The 23,560-nt window shown below is 42.6% G+C and overlaps 2 protein-coding genes across 2 annotated transcripts; both read left to right on the top strand.

The window, feature by feature from the left end:
• Positions 1–411: 411 nt before the first annotated feature.
• On the top strand, positions 412–1,686 carry LOC143626495 (delta(12) fatty acid desaturase DES8.11-like). Its single transcript, XM_077096573.1, has one exon. The coding sequence runs from the start codon at positions 434–436 to the stop codon at positions 1,562–1,564; it is 1,131 nt and encodes a 376-aa protein (XP_076952688.1). The 5' UTR covers positions 412–433; the 3' UTR covers positions 1,565–1,686.
• Positions 1,687–14,291: 12,605 nt separating this feature from the next.
• Positions 14,292–15,652, top strand: LOC143626494 (delta(12) fatty acid desaturase DES8.11-like). Its single transcript, XM_077096572.1, has one exon. The coding sequence runs from the start codon at positions 14,322–14,324 to the stop codon at positions 15,450–15,452; it is 1,131 nt and encodes a 376-aa protein (XP_076952687.1). The 5' UTR covers positions 14,292–14,321; the 3' UTR covers positions 15,453–15,652.
• Positions 15,653–23,560: the final 7,908 nt, after the last annotated feature.

Genomic DNA, 23,560 nt, shown 5'->3' with positions numbered 1-23,560 from the left:
GTTTATTGAAAAAGTTACATACAAAATATCATATGTGAGACTTGAGGACATGGTCAAAATATTACAAATTATTTTAGTGTTAAGTTTCTTCTTCAAACATATGGTTCCAAATAATTGGTAGTTAACACGCAAGTTCCAACATTAAATAAAATGATCAGGTTCATTTATCGAACATGTGGCACACATATTTTAATCTTTTAGTCCTCTTATAGTATCCATTCACAAGTCACAATTTGTGAACCGAGGTCCCATCACCACTCATTATAAAATGGTTAGCACTTAGCAATCTGAAGGAGTCCAACTGCAAAACTAATTATTTCCCTCAGGTGCGTATGTTCTATTGAGGGTATTTGTGCATACTCCTGATATGATTGATGATGCATGATTTATTAATCTTTTTTTTTTCAGGCTCTTGGCTTTGGAAATAAGAGAAATGGGTGCAGGCGGCCGGATGAATGAAGCTGCCACTGAGAAAGATGTGTTGAAGCGCGTTCCCACAACAAAAACTCCATTTGAAATTAGTGATCTCAAGAAAGCTATACCACCACACTGTTTTAAGCGATCTCTAGCAACCTCCTTCTATCATCTTTATCGTGACATCGCCGTGGTCTACACTATCTATTATCTTGCGTCAACTTACATTCCTCTTCTACCTGCACCCCTCAGGTATATAGCATGGCCGATTTATTGGTTCTGCCAAGGTAGTGCCTTTATGGGTATTTGGAGCATTGGTCATGATTTGGGACATCATGCCTTCAGCGAATATCAGTGGCTTGATGATGCACTTGGTTTTGTCTTACACTCGTGCTTCCTCACTCCATACTTTTCGTTTAAATTCAGTCACCGTAGCCACCATGCCCACACCAATTCAATGGAGTATGATGAGGTTTGGATCCCAAAAAGAAAGGCCGATACCTTGTATTCGGAAGTGCTGAACAACCCACTGGGACACCTGTTCATGACTGTCGTTAGGTTACTTTTTAGCTTCCCCGCTTACTTTACCTTCAATATTCACGGTAGGGAATACAATGGGTTTGTAAGTCACTTTTACCCCCAGAGTCCTATGTTCAACGATAGTGAGCGCAAACTGGTTTGGCTCTCTGATGTTGGAATGCTTGCAGCTTTCTATGGTCTTTACAAGATTGCAACGATTACAGGTGCAACATGGTTATTTTGCATCTACGGAGGTCCGTTGTTGGTTATGAATGCCCATTTCATATTTTTCACCTTTTTGCATCATAGCCATCCTTCAATAGCTCACTATGATTCAAGAGAGTGGGATTGGATAAGAGGTGCTTTGTCGACTGTTGACAGAGACTACGGAATCTTCAACACCATTTTTCATGATGTAACATGTGCTCATGTAGTGCACCATTTGATCTCGACAATTCCACATTATCACACCGTTGAGGCCACCAAAGCTATCAAGCCCATCTTAGGTGATTACTACAAGTACGATGACACCCCAATCCTAAAGGCTTTCTGGAGAGAAACAAAAGATTGTATTTACGTAGAACCAGATGAAGGTGCTGAGGATAGTGGTGTTTATTGGTTTCGGAAGTAACTATTCAAACCAAACGACTAGCTGATGCTTATTATATATATATATATATATTTGTACTCATGCTGAAGTTGTCTTGTTTTGTGTAATATGGCACCCTGTTCTAATAAAGACATATTGTGTTACAAGGGTAGCTATGATATTAAATTTTCTTTCTTCAACTTAATACTTTGTTTTATTCTAGCGTTCTATATCTTTCTGTTTTCGTAATGATATCAAAATGAGTGAAACTAACTTTTGGTGCAATCATGACCGTAATAACTCTTTTTTAAATTGAATCTGGTTCGTTCAACTAGGCAGTTAACAATAATATTTAACGATATATTTCTTAGTAAAGTAGTTGCAGACGGTTTTGCATCCTAGTTTCTAAATCCCCATGACTTGAATCGCCAAATCAAAATTCAAACCTGGCGAATGAAGAAATATAATTGCCATGAGTTATCAAGGGTCGATTTCCCTTGAGTTCAAGGTAAGTGAGTTCTTAGCCTGAAATAAAATAGGGTGATAACCAAACAGAGAAATTAAGCCACAAGTTATATGGGATACAATAGCTATCAATTTGCTTTCTTTCAAAACAAAGACTTTCTTGTGGCTTCATAGTGTTTCACTTAGAAACTGTTGGGCCCTATTTTGTTATATAGTCTTTTGTATTATTTCATACTATTCATGATGTACTTTACTTAGCTTTCGTTTTGTTGTAATAATGTTTGGTGCCATGTATTCTGAGCCCATTGAGCCGGTTCTAATGATAGAGTGCATGGTATGCTCACACCTATATAAGGTGGAGTACATCCATGCACAACTAACCTTTTGCCATGTCTTATTCATACATTCTCACCAACTCTCTCTTTTCTCTCTGTTTTTTACTAAAACCGGAAATAAACCAAACACTAAAACTAGATCTGAGATCTCGGTTACTTGTAAGTGATTTCCACTAGCTTACAAGGAGATTGATCCAAGAGCATTGTTGTTTGATCCCGTCTCTAGGACCTACAATTGGTATCAGAGCTTTCGGCTCTGCTAGTTGAGGTTTTTTGGTCACAACCTTGAATTTTGGTCTTGTTTCAGTGTTTGTGAAATGTGTTTGTGTGCAACAAAGTAAGTTCAAGTCTTTAAAGTGGGTTTCGGGTTTGCCATGGTGTATTTGCAAGGTTTCTGATATATTTTTGTATTGTTTTGGCTATGTAGGAATATTATGCTATGTGTAGGTATATGATTATCTATGTAGGTTTCTAATATGTTTTTATATTGTTTTAAGTTGTGTAGGAATAATATTCATTGTGCATGTGTATGATAAGATGTGTTGTATACATATGTGTAGTAATATGTCGACATTGTATATATTATAAGTTGTGTAGGTTTTGTATACTTGTGTAGGAATAATATCATGGAACTTCTCAATTCGGGGTGACTGTTTTGTTGATGAAGGAAAATGCAGAAATTGGCTGGTTTGTTTATTGGTTTTGACCTGGCTATGAGACATAGTGTTTTGTTCAATATCAACTGTAATGGCAGGGAACCTGACTATACTGTTGTTAATTGGTTTCTTGATTTTGTATTGTTATTGTGAGTGTTTTTTTTAAATATAGTTTATTCACGTTATTGATGTAAATGATTGTTTAATAATTAATATATAAACTGAGTGGTGGTCTAACTAGTATATAATTTCTTTATATGTGATAATTGGTCTTAGACATCTTTATTAATAAAAAGTAAATGGGTTTAACAAGTACATTTTGATTGAATAGTAAATTGGCACAATTAACTTTGATAAAATAAAGACAAGATATTGATATTTAAAAAAATATCATCAGAATAAAAAGATGAAATTCGAATTACAAAATAAAAAGACAGCATGGGCATAATTATATAGAGATGGGATATTATATGGAAATAAATTATTTGTAACTTTTCCCAAAAAAAAAGATTATGACTTAATAAATATAGGAAAATACATCTTTTACTATAATACCTTTACCATTAAATAAATAATAAAAGAAAAGAAAAAAGCGATTTGATAGATTCATATCTCACACTAAAATTACTTCTTACGTGAACTTAACCCTATATATGTGTGTGTGTGTGTGTGTGTGTATGTGTATCGGAGTGACGGACCTCTTAAATTTTAAGAGGTATCACTTTTATTGCATATTGTACAATTAACAATACATAGAATTTTAAGAATGTAAGGGTAATATAGTCTTTGTTTATTCAATAATAATTTACAATAATGGTCCCTCAACTTCAATCAAGTTTTGTTAATTTACTAAATAGTCGCACACTTTCCACTCACTTTAAACCAACTACCTCTATGACTTTTTAACGGCCATAACTTTTTTACACACTAATATTGGTATTGCTATAATGTATTAATTTTAAAGTAACTAATATGTTACGTGATTACCAGTTATTAACGACAACGAGTCGGGCAGGTTCGGCAAATGGTGTCGGAATGGGTTAGGGTCGGAACATATTAATACAAAAAAGGATTAATTTATTTAATGTCGAGATGAGTTTAGATCTATAGGGGTCATGTCAAAACGGCTTCGGGTTAAAACGTTTTCGGGTCTGAACAAGTCCACCAAAAGGGATGACATTGTTTATACATATCGGATTATTTGCGTATAGGCGTGTGTGGCATGCTTACTGACACCGGTTACACGTCTGATGTCACGTTAAATGCATACTACCGTCGGGTTACACATGTACCGTTGCGAGGTTAGAACATACTAACACCGGCTACCTTTGCGCGTACACCGTTGCATAACGCAAGCCCAAACAAATTTCAGTAGGGGGGCATACCCATATACACGAAGTGTGCTTCAATCCGTCACTCAGTCAACGGATTTACTATTTTGAAGTCTAGCCTATTCTACTGGTCCTGTCATGAATCTATCGGCTGGACCATGCGTACAAATTTTTTCAGTAATAAATCTACCCACAAAATATCTTGTGTGAAACTTGATAACATCGTGTAAATAATAAAATAATGCTATCAATGGAAAACATACTCTTTTTAATGTTTTATTAATACATAACTAACGAAGTTCTGTCGGCGCATGGGTGAGCCGCGACAGGTACAGATTGAGACTATATTTCAATTAAATATTTGGATGGTTACAAATAATTGGTAGTTAACTATATGCAAGTACAGTAGAGGCGGCTAGAGCACACGAACCATGACTGATAATTTCAACATTAGACTGATGTTCATTTGTCCTACATGCGACACATAATATTTCACGTGTCATTTTGTGAACTGGAGTCCCAAACTGCAACTATAAAAGGGGCATTTAGAAATCTGAAAGGCACTACGGAAACAAAGCTAATCACTATCTGAAGAGGTAGGTCCCAACAGAGCCTAGTTGGACCCGCAAGACTCATCTCAAAGAGGGATGTCTACGCAGTTGAACCCGCAAGACTCACCTGCAACAGGGACGTCTGCGCAAAGGCTAAACTCGCACACCTTAAAGAGAGACGTCTGCGCAGAAACCAACTGGATCTGCATGACCCACCATGCTCAGAGACGTGACGTCCTTACGCGCAGTACGCAAGCTGTTCCCGCAGGAAAAGCCTCCCAATGGTCGACGTACTCCGCCTGTTCCCGCAGCAACGGATACTAGCCATCAGGGAAGGCTACCCGCGCAGCAAGGCTACACGCACAAGGCACTTAACTCTTAAATAATTCAGTAATGTCACCTGAAGAAGGAGTGAGCAAGCCGGGAACATTCCCGCACAAAGCCGGGAAAACTCCCGCCCAAATGAGCCAGTCCGTACGCTACTGGAGGATCTTTTGTACTGTATCTGACGAGGTATGGACAAAAGATCTGACCAAAGCTGCGACAGCTCACTGACAACAGTACAACGAGCAGCATGCTCTATTACTTAATGTCACTATCAGCCGCTGCCTACTCACCAACCTGTCGTAGCACGTGCATAGCCTGCAGTTGGTGGAAAAGGAATAGTACACAGCCGGCCTGGTCACTATCAGCCGCTGCCTATCCACCAACCACCAGCATGACATGTGCGTAGCCCACAGTTGGCAGAACAGGAATACTATTCAGCCGGCTGTACCTTCTTGGAAACCTACCTTCGGCTATAAATACTCCAACACCTTGGAATGGTATGGACACATTATCTTATCTTATCACATCTTATCTTCTCTAGCAATCTCTTAATATACACTTATATTCAAGAGCAATCTAGTCTGATTCTCACGCCGGAGGGTGGTCACAAGGAGGTACCCCCCCCCTTCTCAGTGACGAGCTCACGGTGTCTGTTTTGCAGATCATCTGAAGAACCATCTTTGCCGGACCTAACCCTCGTGGGAAACATCTACTTAACCCCCAGATTATCCGTAATCTGCCCCGGGGTCAATTAGTGTTTCTTCATTGGCGCCATCCGTGCATAAAAGCTAGAACTTATTCTCAGTTTTTTCAAACTTCTGGAAAGATGGTTAAGGTTACTCCGTTGCCAAGGCCAACGAGTGACCAAGAAACCCCAGTAACCACAACCCCAGTTACTGGGGGGAACACCGGCGAGTACACAATATTTACGAACACTACCCCGGTTACCCAAGCCGGGGCAAGTGCAGTAAATTTTACGAACACTACCCCGGTTACCCAAGCCGGGGCAAGTGCGGTTAACAATCATCCCCTGGGATTCATTGATACCCAGGTGGAAAGACAACAGACGAGGTTCCCCCGCCAAACACTTGAACAAGTTAAAGCGTGGGCGGAAGCACGTCAGAAGGAATTCCAAGCTGAGTTGGATGAACGCTTACGTTCACTCCAACAGGCTGACGAATTCGGAAGCACTCGACAACAGCTCAACATGAGCAATGAGTGCGAGTACTTGGACGATGATTCGGAGGAATCCGACACCGACGCAAACCCTCGTCATAGGGCGAAAGGGAAGCGTGAGGAAACGGACTTCCAACCGAGAAGGAATTTTGGAGAAACCTTCAAACCTAAAAACGCGGGTGGAAACCCACGTGACTTCTCTAAAACCTTACCAACCGCTGCAAATGCTGGAACCTCCAAGTTTGCAAGGGACATTGCGGAAGCAATCGCCCCAAGAAGTGCCAAACAGATGTCCAACATCGGCACTTATGATGGTATATCCGACCCAGACGATCATTTGAACAGATTCATAGCGGGGGCAACCGTCAGCAACTGGACGGAACCCACGTGGTGTTATATGTTCCAGATGACACTGGTTGGAGCAGCCAGAGTGTGGTTTGATTGTCTACCGGTCCACCACATCTACGATTGGGCGGACTTCCAACAGAAGTTCAGCCAACACTTCAGTCAACAAAGAAAGTACACTGAAGAACAATGGACAATCCTCACCTGCATCCGAGAGGAAGACGAGTCTTTACTAGACTTCATCACTCGCTTCAACTCAAAGAAGCTAAGTCTGGGCAATATTAGCGAAGATCTTGTTCGCGCTGCTTTCATCCAGGGCGCGAAAGACCCAGAGCTCATCCGCACCTTAACGGGTAAAGATGGCATGCCATCCACATGGGATGCCATCATGACAGCAGCTAAACGCTTCGCGGAAACGGAAAAGCAACTGGGTAGAGATCTTCCCCAGAGCACAAACCTCTACACCCAGAAAACAAGAGAAAACAATGTCCTTACCGCCCGACTAAACAAAAAGAGGAAGCTAGGCATTTGGGAGTCAAGGGTAAACTTTGACACCTCATCCGGTTCTCGCCCTCGGTTAGGCGGAAAGGATAACATGCGGTCGTCAAACCGGAACTCCAGATGGACGCCACTCACCAAAAGCGTCACCGAAATATTTGATACCGAGAGGCTCCCATGGCCAAAGGCTCCAATAATCCGAGGGCGTCACAACGCTGATCAGAGCAAATTCTGTGACTTCCACAGGATAAGAGGCCACAACACCGAAGAATGCTTAGACTTGAAGGACATCGTCGAAGCATTTGTCAGATATGGGACGCTCGCACACCTCGTGGCGTAATGAACGCTGAGCAGGCAATACGTGTAGAACCCCGGTTGGGGAATACAAGAAGGAAACTGCAGCTTCAATGTTGGAGACTACATACTGCGTAAACAACGAGATCCCGAACCAGGTGCATATCGGCTCGATGGCACTCCCATCCCAACAACATGGAAAGGAGCTCAATTACACGGTCTGCATGTAGATCAATTCCAAACTTGTAAAGAAAAGGCCCAGAGCCACTTCTAATGGAAATGATTCTCCTTATCACATTGACGCTGATAATCTTACATTTATACTTATGAACTTTCCACACTGATATGCCGGTCTTCACCGCATACATAAGTGGGGAAGTAAGTCGTTGCGTGTGGAAGGCGGCAAAACCCGCATAAACACAAAAAACGGCCAACCTTCACGCAGGTCAGTTATAGGTAAAGTTGGGTCATCCCACTAAATGAAAGTGCCGGTCCTAACCGCACAAATCATGATAGAGGAAACCGAACTAACCTATTGACAACCGCGCGTCGAACGGTTAATTTATTCAAAACACTGATATGCCGGTCTTCACCGCATACATAAGTGGGGAAGTAAGTCGTTGCGTGTGGAAGGCGGCAAAACCCGCATAAACAAAAAAAACGGCCAACCTTCACGCAGGTCAGTTATAGGTAAAGTTGGGTCATCCCACTAAATGAAAGTGCCGGTCCTTACCGCACAAATCATGATAGAGGAAACCGAACTAACCTATTGACAACCGCGCGTCTAACGGTTAACTTATTCAACACACTGATGCCGGTATTCATCGCATAAATGTGAAAAGTCGTTGCGTGTGGACGGCGGCAAAACCCGCATAAACACAAAAAACGGCAAACCTTCACACAGGTCAGTCATAGGTGAAGATTCGTCATCCCACTAGATGAAAGTGACGGTCCTACCCGCACAATCATAATAGAGGAAACCGAACACTAACCTATCGACTACCGCGCGTCGAACGGTTAACTTATTCAACACTTGGAAAATTGCTAAGTTCAACTAAAGTATGCACGAGCGAATCATATATTGTTTATGCGGCAAAACAAGTGCCAAATTAAGCTATAATATGCATGAGCAAGTCATATAACATCTATAAAGCAAGTCATCCAGTGAAAGTGGCGGTCCTACCCGCACAAAGATTTATACATTCCATAAAAATTCAAGTATTACAAGAATGGCCGGGTATCTACCCGCCTAAAAGAGTGTAAATCTATACAAAAACAAACCTATCCTAACAGTGGGAAGGGATCTAAAGGTTCAAGCTTCAGGACCACTCCCTCCAAACCCACTTGTACCCGCACCATCAGTTGGCTGTGGCGGTTCAAGGAAGGTCTTGAGAATGGTTAGCCCATCATCAGCAGCAGCAACTTCGTTCACCTTCTCCACCATCGGGTGCGGGAAGGCGGCATACTGGTTCACTGCTTGGTCATACGCAGCTTCAGTATCCACATCATACAGAGGGAAGTTGGAAGGCGGGATGCCCTTCTCAACAAACCCCAGACCAAGCAAGAAGCCAGCCTTTTCCCCATCCTCATGAGAAGCGTTGAGGGCTGCGCTCATGGCATCGTCGTAAGATGTGTCCGTGAAGACCCGATGCACAACCTACAAAACAAAAATACAAGTGTCAAAACCTTTTCTAAGTATCAAGAAAAGCGTAAAGATATTATGAAGCTATGCATACCTGCGACAACGCTTCTCGTAGAAGCCATTCCTTGGTAACCAGAGCCTCCTGGAGGGCAGCTTGAGCTTCATTACAGGCGCGTTCGGCTTCGTTTTTTGTAAGGTTGGCAAGCAACACATCTTTGGCGACAGCCTCTTCGACGCCCTTTAGCTTACGCTCAGTGTGGACAAGCACCCCCCTTTGGTCCAAGATCTCTTGGAGCTTCTTGGCATCTTCCATGGCCAAGGCATCATGAGCCTGTTGGAGCCTCTCTAATTTGGCTTTGAGCTCCTCATTCTCAGTGCGTAGAGGCTAAACAACAGCTTCAGCCTTGGTGGCCCTCTCAGTTGCGTTCCGTGCAGTTTCCTTAGCCAACCGTAGCTGTTCATTAACAACTTGGGCAGCCTTGGAACGGGCCTCGAGACGGGCCTGAACTTCAACCTCGAGGGCCTTGAAGGCCTTCTCCTTCTCCGCAGCAACAGCGGAGAGTCTCCTGTTCTCCTCCCGGATAGCCCGCGCCTGAGCTACTTCTTGAATACGAGCCGCCTTTAACTTGTCATTTTCACGACAAAGCAGCTCGACGCGCGGCTGCATCCGGGCAAGGAGAATTCGAAGCTCGTTAGTCCGCCTACCCTCCTGGTAGCTCGACATAGCTTCCCCCAGCGCCCCACTTGGAGCGGCGTGGCGCGCCCACTCGACGCAGTACACAGCCGTCCGAAGGGTTGTTCCTCGGCGAATGTTCCAACGTGGAACATACACTTCATTGGAATCCGACACTGCAAAAACAAAAAGCAGTTAGGAAAAGATGATAAAAAACAAAAATAATATAAAAAGGCCAAATTCACCCTACGCACCTGTAGGGTCGACAACAGGCCGGTAGCCGCCGAACCCATCACCTGAACCTAACGGATATCCATCCAAGAGGTCAGGCAGATGGGAAGGAGGCAGAGATTGGATAGAAGCCCCAAACATACCTGCTGAATCGGCCGGGGGCGAAGTAGTTGTCGGTGTCAGAGGCACGGTTGAAGCCGTCGCGGTAGAGACCACCGGTGGTGAACTCACTGGAGGTGAACTCACAACCGTGGCCGCCGCTGCGGAGGAACCCGCAGAAAAACTCACCGCCGGCTCAGTGAAGGACGCAGTGAATATGGCACTGACAGCCGGCGGAGACGTCACAATTGGAACAGTTGCCTCAACCGGATGAGCAACTGAACCAATGCTGCAAACAGGCGCAGCAGCCTGGGTCATCGCCTCGGGTAGGTTGACCAAACCTACCGTCATGGGTCCAGAGCTGCTCCTCCCCGCATCACCTTGGAATGCGGTAGCATCCACGCCTGCATGAAGACAAGATATTAAAAACAATGGCGGAAAGAAATTGCGGGTAAGATTACTTTATACTTACGAGTTCTCTTCAACTTGAAGGTTCTGACCGGCGGGGACGAACCCGACGGGGCCGGCCTCTTCACGCCGGTCACCGTCGTAGAACTTGGTCGCGTGGCAGTGGCAGCTGTCTAAACCTCCGAGACTGTTGTCTCACCACCACCAGGGTTCCCCGCCACCTCCTCGCTTTCGGTCTCTGAGTCAGACGATTCACCGGATCGGCAGTAGAGGCAACCTTCGCCTTGCCCTTCGCGCCAACAGCCTTCTTCTTCCTCACCAAGGACCATCTGCGGATTCCTCATCTGAAGATGACAAGATTAGAGGAACTCCAGCAGAGGTTTGAGCATGGAGAGGGCGGGGGTTAAAAAGTTCCTTACCTGGCCGCGTGGCACTCAAAATCTCGTGGCCTGGCGGGTAGACCTCCACAAACCGATCCGCCGTTTGCTCCAAGATGGGCAACTCGTTCTCATCAAGAGCACGGGTACCCATCCGAGCAGGACCATCAGCTTCCCGCCGATGCAGGAGCGATTGCAGGTCGTTTCCCTCTGAAAATAAAAAAGAAAAACAGATTAGCGGAAAAACCCTAAATCAGCAAGAAGATATGAACCATACCGTAAGGGACAGAGTTCAAACCGTATTCGAGGACAATAGGAATCTGTGGCGTCTCTGCCCCAGCATCCTTCCACACCCGGCTCATCCCGAGCATCACCATCCCGGACTCCGCAAAGCGGTAAACCGGAGTCTGGATGCGGGAAATCTTGGAGAACCATTCCGCCTCCTGGTAGTTGGAGGCGTGAAGGTTCGGGGGAGCTCTCCCGTTCTTGAACGTCATCGCTATCGGGACGATGCGAGCGGAGATATAGAAGAACTCCCGCTTCCAAGAACAAAGACTGCGCTCGGTAGCACAGATCTTCAAACCCTTGATCCAAGTGACCAAGGTATACCACCCCTGGATGCACCTCCAGGAATAGAAGGTCATCAGGCGGTCGACATGGGGCTCCACGCCCAGAATGAGGCACACCCATTCAAAATGGCGAACCTTAGCGATCGCCATCGGGTGCACCTCCGTCAGATGTACACCGTGTCTTTCCAGAACACGGTAAACAAACTTCGTCAATGGGAACCTGAGATTCCCATAGACGAAGAATGCGACATACACCCCTATCTTGCCCTTGGGGGCATCGTACACCGTCTGATCAGGCTTAGGAAACTCAGGCTCGAAAGACTCGCATGAACTTCCTGACAATGTACTGATATAGCTCAATGGGAAGAGCACACTGGCATTCGCCAGCAGTGCTCTTATCGTCTCTATCAGACGTGGACGACGGATTCTCGGCATACACGTCCGACTCTTCAGCAGTCACTTCAAGATCATGAGTAGACATGTTTTGGAGGATGGAAAGAACGATTTCAGGAGAATGCTCGACGGAAAAGTTAGAGTATTCGCCGGAAATCGCTTAAGAAGAAGAAGAAAGTGAAACTGTGAGTTGAGATGCATCCTCTCCTCCCTTTATATACTCATCGCAATAAATGCGATGAATTTAATGCGGAAGAGAGAGGAAAACGCTGGTGCAATGAAACTATGACACGTGGAAAAAGCAAGCTGGCAACAGCTGTTGACAGGACGCGCGCCGTAAACTTCGCGGCCACGCGCCCGAAAACTCGCGCCCACGCGCCTGAAAAAGCGTCTGGATTGACCATATATTGTCACGTCGCCATAACTTCCTGCACGTCCTGAAACTGTCAGAAGAAACCGTCGGACTACGTAACCGTCCCTTCAACAGTTTGGACTGTTCTTATCCTTTCACCAACTCTTCAAATTTCAAAAAAGATTCAAAAAGATTCAAAAGTAAGCGGGACTATAACCCTTACCTTGGCAACCAAGTAACTATAAGACAGGTGCGAGTACAGTGTTAAGGCAAAACCCTTCACATACTTAGCACCCGCAGGGAATTGAAGCCAAGAATACCTCGGCAACCAAGTAACTATAAGACGGGTGCGGGTACAGTGTCAACGCAAAACCCTTCACATACTTAGCACCCGCAGGGAATTGAAGCCAGTTATACCTTGGAAGTAAACTATAAGACGAGTGCGGGTATAGTGTCAAGGCAAAACCCTTCACATACCTAGCACTCCGCAGGGAATTGAAACCAAGAAGGATCTTCTGGGCCATGCTTGCGGAAACAGGAATAACATCCCCGCATAGCGGGAACGTCGAGAACTAGATTGTTTGAAGCTCCAAGATGGAATTGGTTGTTTAACATAATTGATCACTATGTTCAAAACTACCAAAACCTCATGGAGAATCTATACAAGTGGAACTCAACGCTCCTGACTTGCGAGGAGGTTACAGACCTACCCGCATCATACCCAAAGATCAGGCAGAAAAGTCGGGAATTTCTGCACGTGACATTAGGACTTCCGCGGGAAGAATCCCCATGGAAAACCTTAAAACTAAACCCTTTTCAAAACCCTTTGCTTAAGTCCAAAAGTTCACCTCACTTATTAACAATTCATGAGAAGAACATTGGACTGGGGGGACTTGAAGAGGTAGGTCCCAGCAGAGCCCAGTTGGACCCGCAAGACTCACCTCAAAGAGGGACGTCTGCGCAGTTGAACCCGCAAGACTCACCTGCAACAGGGACGTCTGCGCAAAGGCTAAACTCGCACACCTTAAAGAGAGACGTCTGCGCAGAAACCAACTGGATCCGCAGGACCCACCATGCTCAGAGACGTGACATCCTTACGCGCAGTACGCAAGCTGTTCCCGCAGGAAAAGCCTCCCAATGGTCGACGTACTCCGCCTGTTCCCGCAGCAACGGATACTAGCCATCAGGGAAGGCTACCCGCGCAGCAAGGCTACACGCACAAGACACTTAACTCTTAAATAATTCAGTAATGTCACCTGAAGAAGGAGTGAGCAAGCCGGGAACATTCCCGCACAAAGCCGGGAAAACTCCCGCCCAAATGAGCCAGTCCGTACGCTACTGGAGGATCTTTTGTACTGTACCTGACGAGGTATGGACAAAAGATCTGACCAAAGCTGCGACAGCTCACTGACAACAGTACAACGAGCAGCATGCTCTATTACTTAATGTCACTATCAGCCGCTGCCTACTCACCAACCTGTCGTAGCACGTGCATAGCCTGCAGTTGGTGGAAAAGGAATAGTACACAGCCGGCCTGGTCACTATCAGTCGCTGCCTATCCACCAACCACCAGCATGGCATGTGCGTAGCCCACAGTTGGCAGAACAGGAATACTATTCAGCCGGCTGTACCTTCTTGGAAACCTACCTTCGGCTATAAATACTTCAACACCTTGGAATGGTATTGACACATTATCTTATCTTATCACATCTTATCTTCTCTAGCAATCTCTTAATATACACTTATATTCAAGAGCAATCTAGTCTGATTCTCACGCCGGAGGGTGGTCACAAGGAGGTACCCCCCCTTCTCAGTGACGAGCTCACGGTGTCTGTTTTGCAGGTCATCTGAAGAACCATCTTTGCCGGACCTAACCCTCGTGGGAAACATCTACTTAACCCCCAGATTATCCGTAATCTGCCCCGGGGTCAATTAGTGTTTCTTCACTACCCTAAAAGGTATATAATCTATCGGGGTACGTACTAGGGAATTAAACTACTTATGATATTATATGATTGGATGATGCCTGATTAATTCATTTTTCTTTTGTAGGTTTTTGGCTTTGGAAATAAGAAAGATGGGTGCAGGTGGCCGGATGAATGAAGCTGCCACTGAGAAAGATGTGTTGAAGCGCGTTCCCACAACAAAAACTCCATTTGAAATTAGTGATCTCAAGAAAGCTATACCACCACACTGTTTTAAGCGATCTCTAGCAACGTCCTTCTATCATCTTTATCGTGACATCGCCGTGGTCTACACTATCTATTATCTTGCGTCAACTTACATTCCTCTTCTACCTGCACCCCTCAGGTATATAGCATGGCCGATTTATTGGTTCTGCCAAGGTAGTGCCTTTATGGGTATTTGGAGCGTTGGTCATGATTTGGGACATCATGCCTTCAGCGAATATCAGTGGCTTGATGATGCACTTGGTTTTGTCTTACACTCGTGCTTCCTCACTCCATACTTTTCGTTTAAATTCAGTCACCGTAGCCACCATGCCCACACCAATTCAATGGAGTATGATGAGGTTTGGATCCCAAAAAGAAAGGCCGATACCTTGTATTCGGAAGTGCTGAACAACCCACTGGGAAACCTGTTCATGACTGTCGTTAGGTTACTTTTTAGCTTCCCCGCTTACTTTACCTTCAATATTCACGGTAGGGAATACAATGGGTTTGTAAGTCACTTTTACCCCCAGAGTCCTATGTTCAACGATAGTGAGCGCAAACTGGTTTGGCTCTCTGATGTTGGAATGCTTGCAGCTTTCTATGGTCTTTACAAGATTGCAACGATTACAGGTGCAACATGGTTATTTTGCATCTACGGAGGTCCGTTGTTGGTTATGAATGCCCATTTCATATTTTTCACCTTTTTGCATCATAGCCATCCTTCAATAGCTCACTATGATTCAAGAGAGTGGGATTGGATAAGAGGTGCTTTGTCGACTGTTGACAGAGACTACGGAATCTTCAACACCATTTTTCATGATGTAACATGTGCTCATGTAGTGCACCATTTGATCTCGACAATTCCACATTATCACACCGTTGAGGCCACCAAAGCTATCAAGCCCATCTTAGGTGATTACTACAAGTACGATGACACCCCAATCCTAAAGGCTTTCTGGAGAGAAACAAAGGATTGTATTTACGTAGAACCAGATGAAGGTGCTGAGGATAGTGGTGTCTATTGGTTTCGTAAGTAAAAATTCAAATTAAAACACCTAGTTGATGCCTATTCTAATAAGGATTTGCACTCGTGTTGTACTTGTTTTGTTTAATGCATATGTAATATTCTAATATGGAAACTTTTTTCTAATAAAGAAAAATAGTACTACCGGGGTAACCTTGATATAGGTTCCTTCTGTTTTTGCTTTGTATTATTCTAGTGTTCTGTTCTGTATGACTGTATCATTCGGTTTTTGTATTTATATTTGTTGCAAAAGGTATTTTAAAATAGAAAAGTGACAATAATACAACTTCATAATTTGAATAATCGATCAACTGTGGATTTGACATGTACATTATATTATGCATACCGATTCATGATCTGCATGGCTTCATTTTGCACTTTATACCTACTAATTAAATTGTATATTTTTATATTTTTTATTCCCATTTCTTTTACCTATTGGGTGTTAGATTAGGTGACCAAGTCTGTAAGGTCCCGATCCCGGTGCCCTACATTGGGTGTTAGATTTACTCATAAACTCGGTTTGTTATAGCCGAAGCACATACAATTCTGCAGCAGAAACTAAAACTTTTTACATAACAATTTCTTTCTCTAACTAATCTTCAATATAGATAGTCTCGTACGCACCTTAAGCTTTCCACGTCATCACAATACCTGCATACATACTAAAAGCCAGCTATACGCTGAGTGAGTTCTAACGTTTCTTTCTTTTCATAAAATACGACTTATAAATAAATCACATCTTTCGAGCATTTACACATAGCATAACCTTTCTCATTCATTATTTACTTTCTCTATGTCTGTCTATCAATCGTTCCATAACTATATTCATACACGCTTGCTCATAACTGAGCCTCCTATTCTTGCTCATAACCGAGCCATCTTTCCTTGCTTATAACCGAGCCTCCTATTTTTGCTCATAACCAACCCTCCTATTCTTGCTCATAACCGAGCCGTCTATTCTTGCTTATAACCGAGTCATCTTTCCTTGCTCATAACTGAGCCATATAAAGTTAGAGAGATTTGTCATCCTAACTTATTTTGCATGCATGAGGCCCAGAGGCTCTACGCATGAACATGTATCCATTCTTCTATACATTACATTCATACATACCACATTTGCATTCATGCACATATTCTACAAAAGTATTAGTAGGGTTTGCTCCCTAACTCTTTCTGTTCTATCAGTAATATATAAACACATTCTTACAAGATATACATCATTAATTAAAATTACGTATATCAGTTCTTTCACATACGAGTATGCATATAGCCCCAAAAAAACGTTTAAAGGATTTAAACTTAGGGTTATAACGAGCAAAAATATGGATTTTAACTTGTTACATTTATTTATTTGAATTGTTTGTTGTATTTGAATATTGTGTGCACATTTGAAATAAAATAATTAAATAGATATTGTCACATTTATATTATGATAATAGCTTCGAGCTGTGAGCAATCGGTTCACGCCCCCAGCATTTCCGACTTAGGTTGGGGTGTGACAAAAAATGAGCTAGAACTCACCTAGATCCTGTTACGTTCAGAGTTAATAGTATTCCCCTTCCTTAGTTGTGCACGGCTAACTGTTTAACATATATATTCGTTAAGTAACCGTGTAACTAACTAATAGAACTAATTAAATATGTACTTTAGTTATCTAGTGTATTTGATAAACTAGGCTCGTTTGTTTGAGCTAAAGAATCTAACGGGGTTACTTGTTTAACGACGGTCTTTATTTCATATTCATACTCTTCAATTATTATATATATATTCCTCTACTTTATTATAATTATGTTCATTTCCTTTAATATATTATTATTATTATTATTATTATTATTATATATATATATCTTTTCTTTTCCGGATCATTTATCTTTAAAAAGTATCAGGACATATGGAGGTGACGGGGTTGGTTCGTTTGGTTAATTTTGTTTGATATTCTTGGATTAACTAAGAAATAGGCCTACTTAGCTCTTCGGCTTGGCTAGATTAGCCCAACAGATTATAGTGGTATTTGGTCTAATTGTATAAGTCCAGTCGTATGGAGACCCAATCTAATCGCATGGATCAATCCAAATCGAATCGCATGACCCATGTTTAATAGAATCACATGGACCAGATTTAATCGCATCGCATGGACCGGATCTAATCGCATGGACCAGAACCAATCGCATGGACCAGATCTAATCGCATGATGCCAAAATGGGTTGTGGGAACCGGGTTTCGAACCCATGACCTCTCACACCCACCATAGTGGCTTAACCACTTCACTATCCAACTTTGATGTTATTCTTTTCGTTCAATTTCCTTATTTTTCTCATTTCTACTGCTTCCTTTCTTTTCCTCTTTCTCTTTTTCCTTTTTCTTCTTTCTTTCTTTCTTTTTTCCTCTTACGATGGAGCTCTGCTAGCTCTTACTTTCATTTTATTTCAATTATATTATTATTATCATTATTATATTAATATTTTTTCTAATGGCACATGATGTGTGCTTGTTGGGCCTAGTTATTTGGTTTGTACTTAGTTTGTTTGTTTTGTTTGGGCTGCGTATGTAAACCGAGATCCCTTTGGATCTCGGCGGGCTTTTGGTCTTTGTTGGGCTAGCGTGTGGTATCACAACCCTATATATAGAATGCATTGTATAGGGTTCTAGGTTGTTCATTCACTTGTGTTTTAGCCGTCTAAGGGTTGTTCTAGACGAGTTTTGTATTGATAGTGCTTAAGCACCCGACGTATAATAATATGTGTGTTTTGAAGCCATTCTTGTGTTCTACGTGTTTGTGTTTACTTGTGTTCTTGAATCATCTAGTGTTGGAATTCCGCACCAACACCTAGATTGTTGATATCATAATTGTAGTGATCCAGATTCGGGACTTACAATTGGTATCAGAGCCTTAGACCTATTCAGGCTCGTTATTGTGATATCAAGGATTCAAGATCTTGATTTATTGGTGGTTTGCTTGTATTTCCGGTGAACAAGTGATCGGAGAAGAAGGAGAGTCACTTTTGGGAAAAGATTGGTTTTGGTTTGGAAACAAATCAAAAATCCTAACTTTCTCGGAAGTTTGTTACACTACAGATTGACTTTTGGTGAGAATCAGTGTTCTCGGCTACAACTAGTTTTCGGCCACAATCGGTTCTCAGCTACATCTAGTGTTCGGCCACAATTAGTTCTCGGTTACACTTAGTTATCGGCTACAATTGGTTCTCGGCTATTACCAGTTTTCGGCTAAGGCAGTTCTCGGTTGCTTTGGGTTTTCGGTCAACTTTTGTAGTTCTCGGCATCTTTTCTCGGCTACCATTAGTTCTCGGTCAACTTTTGGTTCTCGGCTCAGTAAACTGTAGGCTCTGTTTGGGCCTAATTAGTTTGATTTGGGCCTGATACTTGGACTATAAAACTTTCTGGACTAAAATTAATCTTAAACTAATTTAAAATGGATCAGTTAACAAACAGCAATGTCTCAACCAACACTTCACTCCATCAAGAACTCGACTCTATAATGGGGACCACCACTAGTATACCCCGTCTCTTGTCTCATGAGGGGTTTAGTGAATGGAAATTTCGTTTTGAGAAGTACGTTAAGATGAAGGATCCCACAGTTTGGAGAATTATTCTTAGGGGGCCTCAAAGAATTACCTATCAACGTGAAAACTCGACTGAATTTCTTGTGAAGCCTGTTGCCTTGTATGATGATGATGATTTTGCTAAAGTTGAGGAAGATGATAAGGCACTTTCAACTCTAACCATGGCACTTTCACCTGAGATTGCCCTTGGTTTTAGAGAACTTCAATCTGCTAAGGAACTATGGGAGGCATTAATTGAGGTGTATGAAGGAAACGAAGACATGAAAAGGAGTCGCCAAGACTTGCTGCGACAAAAGTTCAACATGTTTAACCATGTTCTGGGGAGTCGTTGGAAACTCAACTCCAAAAGTTCATATCTCTAGTGACTGAAATGAGATCTGCAAGTATTTATCTAGCAACTTCAGAGATAAACAACAAACTGGTAAACTCATTGCCAAAGAATTGGGATATGAATGTTGCTGTTATTAAGAAGACTAAAGATCTCAACAGAATGTCTATCTTTGAGATGATGGCTACTATCAAGGCATGTGATATGGACGACAAGCAACGTGCAATAAACCATGTGAATTCTTACAATGCAGCTGGGTACAACGTTGCTTTCAACAATGCTCTTATTTCTCAAGATAGTTTCTCTATGTTCAAGGCCACTCAGCAACCTCCAACCCAAGGAAACTTTCAGATGTTTAAGTCCACTCAAGGCCAGTCATCCTCCACTCCGCCTCAACCAACTCCAGTTTTCTTCACCAAGTCTGCTCAATCTTCATCTGCTCAACCTTCATCTGCTGGCGCTGCTCAAAGTCAGAACTCAAGTCAGACTCCCTCCATTCCGAAAGAGACTCAGGAGAACATAGCTCTAATGGCAGGATTCATGAATTGCTATAATGCATTTCTAGCTGGAGACTTGGTTCAACATGTTGTGGCTGCTGAACTTGATCAGATTCACCCTGATGATGTTGAAGAAATGGATATCTCTTGGCAAATCGTCGTGGCAGCATTTCATGCCAAGAAATTCACTAAGAGGACTGGTAGAAACAATTGGAACATGCCTAATAATCAGAAGGTGGGTTTTAACAAGTACACTCTAAGATGCTATAACTGTCACGAGCCGGGTCATTTTGCTCGTGAATGTACTAACCCAGCGAAGGAAGGAAACACAGAAAGGGCGCTGGTTGCAGTGGGTAATGCTTGGGGGGATGTTGGTGATAGTTCGGGAAATGGTGAAAGGGGATTGGTTGCTCAACAGTTTTCTTGGGAGGATCAGATGGCTGCTCTCAACATTGGAAATCAGACCGCAAATTTTGCAAATGTTGAAGACAATGAAGAGGAAAAAGCTGTTGAGGAGCAAATCAAGGAACTTCAGTTTGCATATATGGCGTTCACTTCTCCCAACTCATCTGAGGTAAGTTTTCAACCATGTTCTCAAGATTGTGTTGATAAGAGAGAATTATATAGGCTCCACAATGATAACTTAATTAGAGACATGGAAAGAGTTAAATCTGAAAACTTTAAACTCAAGAAAAACGAAAAAGGTTTTCTAGATAAAATAGAAGCAAATAAAAAGGATTTCTCTAAGCTGAAGTCTGAATTTAGTCTAAAATGCTGTCATTACCTAGATGCCAAACAGGAAATTGTTGAATTAACTACTAAGTTGGAAGCCTCTAAATTGAAAATTTTGAATCTAACTAGTAAATTTGAAAGAGCTGAATTAGATTTTAAAAAATTCTAGGATTCCAGTAGAATAGTTGACTCAATGATTGAAAATCAATTGTGGTGGAAAGAAAACAAAGGTGAAGGCATAGGTTATAGTAATGTTCCACCACCTTACAATCACAATTATGTTAGTACTCCTGTTACCAAATAACAGGAAGAAAAGATAAAAGGCATGAAGTATGGTAAACAAGATAAACATGATGAATCTAGTCTTGTGAATGCTAGTGTGTCTACTTCAGAAGTGAACGATTCTAACGTGTTTACTTCATGTGCAGAAAAATTAATTGTGAAGGAATGGACTGATGAGGACGACGACCCTTGTTTTGAATTTAATAATGACATTGTTTCCGATGTTTCTTTAAAACTACCTGTTTTGAATTCTGTTATTCCGACTGTTTGTGTGGGCTCTGTTTTAAAGAGCAAGGATTCTTGTGTGGTTGATTCAGTTGAAACTTTGAATTCTGATAATGTGGTTTCCAATAAAATTAAAAAACCTAAAAAATTTAACAAATATTTACCACCTAAATTTGTTAAAGAGGGATGCTCTAATGACAAACAAGGTGATAAGTTTAACAATGTGAAACATGGTTCTCGCAATTTTAAACCAACTAGTCCACACAACCAGTCCAGACAAGGAGTTGCCCAAAATGATTTTTACATAAAACGGCAAACGTGTTTTAATTGTGGAACTCCCAGTCATATTGCCAGAAATTGTCCACATCGTCCATATGTTCCATATTATGGATTTTATCAGAGGAATATACCCTATATGCCTCACAATTCATACAGGCAAAGATTCAGGCATCATCCGGCTAATCCCTCTGACGATAATTGGAACCGAAACAAATCTGGCATGTTTGGTTCTCATCAGACCAAGCCTAACATGTTTCGAAAAAGGGTTAGAAAGGGTGCTTCGGTTTAAAAAACGAACACAAATTCTAAGCCAAAACGGGTGGAAAAGAAAAACTCGTCTTCTTCCAACCCCAAAACACTGGAGGTTACGACAACCATTCGTACATATAATGCCAAATCATACAATGGTAGACAATCTCATAAGCCTACTGTTGTGCATTTCAGAGCTTTTGGTTGTCCGTGTACTTTACTGAACCTCGAGTCCACTCCGAAATTCGGGGCCAAAGCTGATGATTGTTACTTTGTCGGTTATGCGGGCCACACCGCCTACAGAGTCTACAATAAGTCCACCAAACAGATTCTCGAGTCCTATGATGTTTGTTGGTTGGAAGAAAACGAGACTGATGCTCGTGTTGGTCCGGACTGGTTATTTGATTACAATGAACTTTTCAAACCATTCAATGTGCTTCCGGTCATCAACACCGAACCATCGAGCAGTGCTACAGTGGATGCTGAAAAGGGGGACTCACATGCAGTATCTCACATCTCTCCACCTCTGGATGATGATGTCACAGAACCACTTAATGACGACACACCCGCACCCATCACTCAACCGAAAGATGTTCCAGAAACTGAATTCTCGCAAATTCGTCTGATGACGCTGCGGCAGTTGAGGGGGAGAACTATTCGTCAGATTTTCGGGAGCACACTTTTTCTCGATGCCATTCCAAATGAATATGTCGCCAGCACCTCGTACTTACATAGTACAGCGACCTCGGGATGGAAGAACCCTCTTGCTGATGCTGATGCTGATGTAAATCTGTCAAACTTGCACTCTACCGGTGATGTTTCCGATCAATTAGTTCCTTCGAGGATTCAGAAAAATCATCCAATTGAGAATGTCATTGGTCCTCTTGAAGCGGGCGTGTCCACCAGAAGTCAGACAGGACACATAAATAGTTGTTTGTTTTCCTGTTTCATCTCTCAGATTGAGCCAATGACAGTGGAAATGGCCCTCCATGAATCGAGTTGGTTAGATGCTATGCATGAGGAATTGAATCAATTTCATAAGTTGAAAGTTTGGAGATTGGTTGAGTTACCGGAAGGAAAGAAAGCACTTGATACGAGATGGGTATTCCGAAACAAGCAAGATGACACCGGGGTTATTGTTCGAAACAAAGCACGATTGGAAGTTCGTGGCTTTCGTCAAGTTGAAGGGTTGGATTACACAGAAGTCTATGCTCCAGTGGCTAGACTTGAGGCCATCAGAATTTTTCTGGCCTACGCTTCCTTCATGGGGTTCACGGTGTATCAATGGATGTTAAGACCGCGTTTCTGTACGGTGAAGTAAAAGAAGAGATCTATGTGGAACAGCCACCGGGTTTTGTTGACTCCAAGAAACCAAATCACGTCTACAGGTTAGACAAGGTATTGTATGGGCTTCATCAGGCTCCTCGGGCATGGTATGCTACATTGACAGCACATCTTCTACATCATGGCTACAAGCGAGGAACCATTGATCAAACCTTGTTCCGCAAAACTGTCAGAAAAGATTTGATTCTAGTCCAGATCTATGTGGCGACATTATTTTTGGATCCACCAGTGCTGAATTGTGTGCAGAATTTGAAGAAGTTATGAAGAAAATATTTGAGATGAATTCGTTGGGTGAGATGACAACATTTTTGGGGTTACAGGTTCGCCAAAGTTCGGCGGGAATTTTGCTGCATCAAGGAAAGTATGTTGTGGATATGCTCGCAAAGTTTGAGTTTCAAGACTCCAAGAGTGCTAACACTCCCATGGCGGAAAGGCCTTTACTATCATCTGATCCGGAAGGGAGTCCCGTAGATCAAACATACTATCGATAAATGATCGGGTCTCTAATGTACCTCACTGCCAGCCGACCCGATATCATGCTTGCAGTCTGTCAGTGTGCACGTTTCTAGGCTAATCCTAAACTCTCTCATTTAATTGCTGT

The sequence above is a fragment of the Bidens hawaiensis genome, unplaced genomic scaffold (assembly GCF_021521415.1).
Source record: "Bidens hawaiensis isolate Kalapana, Puna unplaced genomic scaffold, B.hawaiensis_p1.1 tig00004412_1, whole genome shotgun sequence".
In the NCBI taxonomy this organism is placed as follows: Eukaryota; Viridiplantae; Streptophyta; class Magnoliopsida; order Asterales; family Asteraceae; genus Bidens; species Bidens hawaiensis.
Note: the sequence above shows the minus strand (reverse complement) of the source record. Positions and strands in the feature narration are given on the sequence as shown.

Coding starts and splice junctions, on each gene's coding strand:
- LOC143626495 (XM_077096573.1), top strand. CDS start 434: ATGGGTGCAGGCGGCCGGATGAATGAAGCTGCCACTGAGAAAGATGTG.
- LOC143626494 (XM_077096572.1), top strand. CDS start 14,322: ATGGGTGCAGGTGGCCGGATGAATGAAGCTGCCACTGAGAAAGATGTG.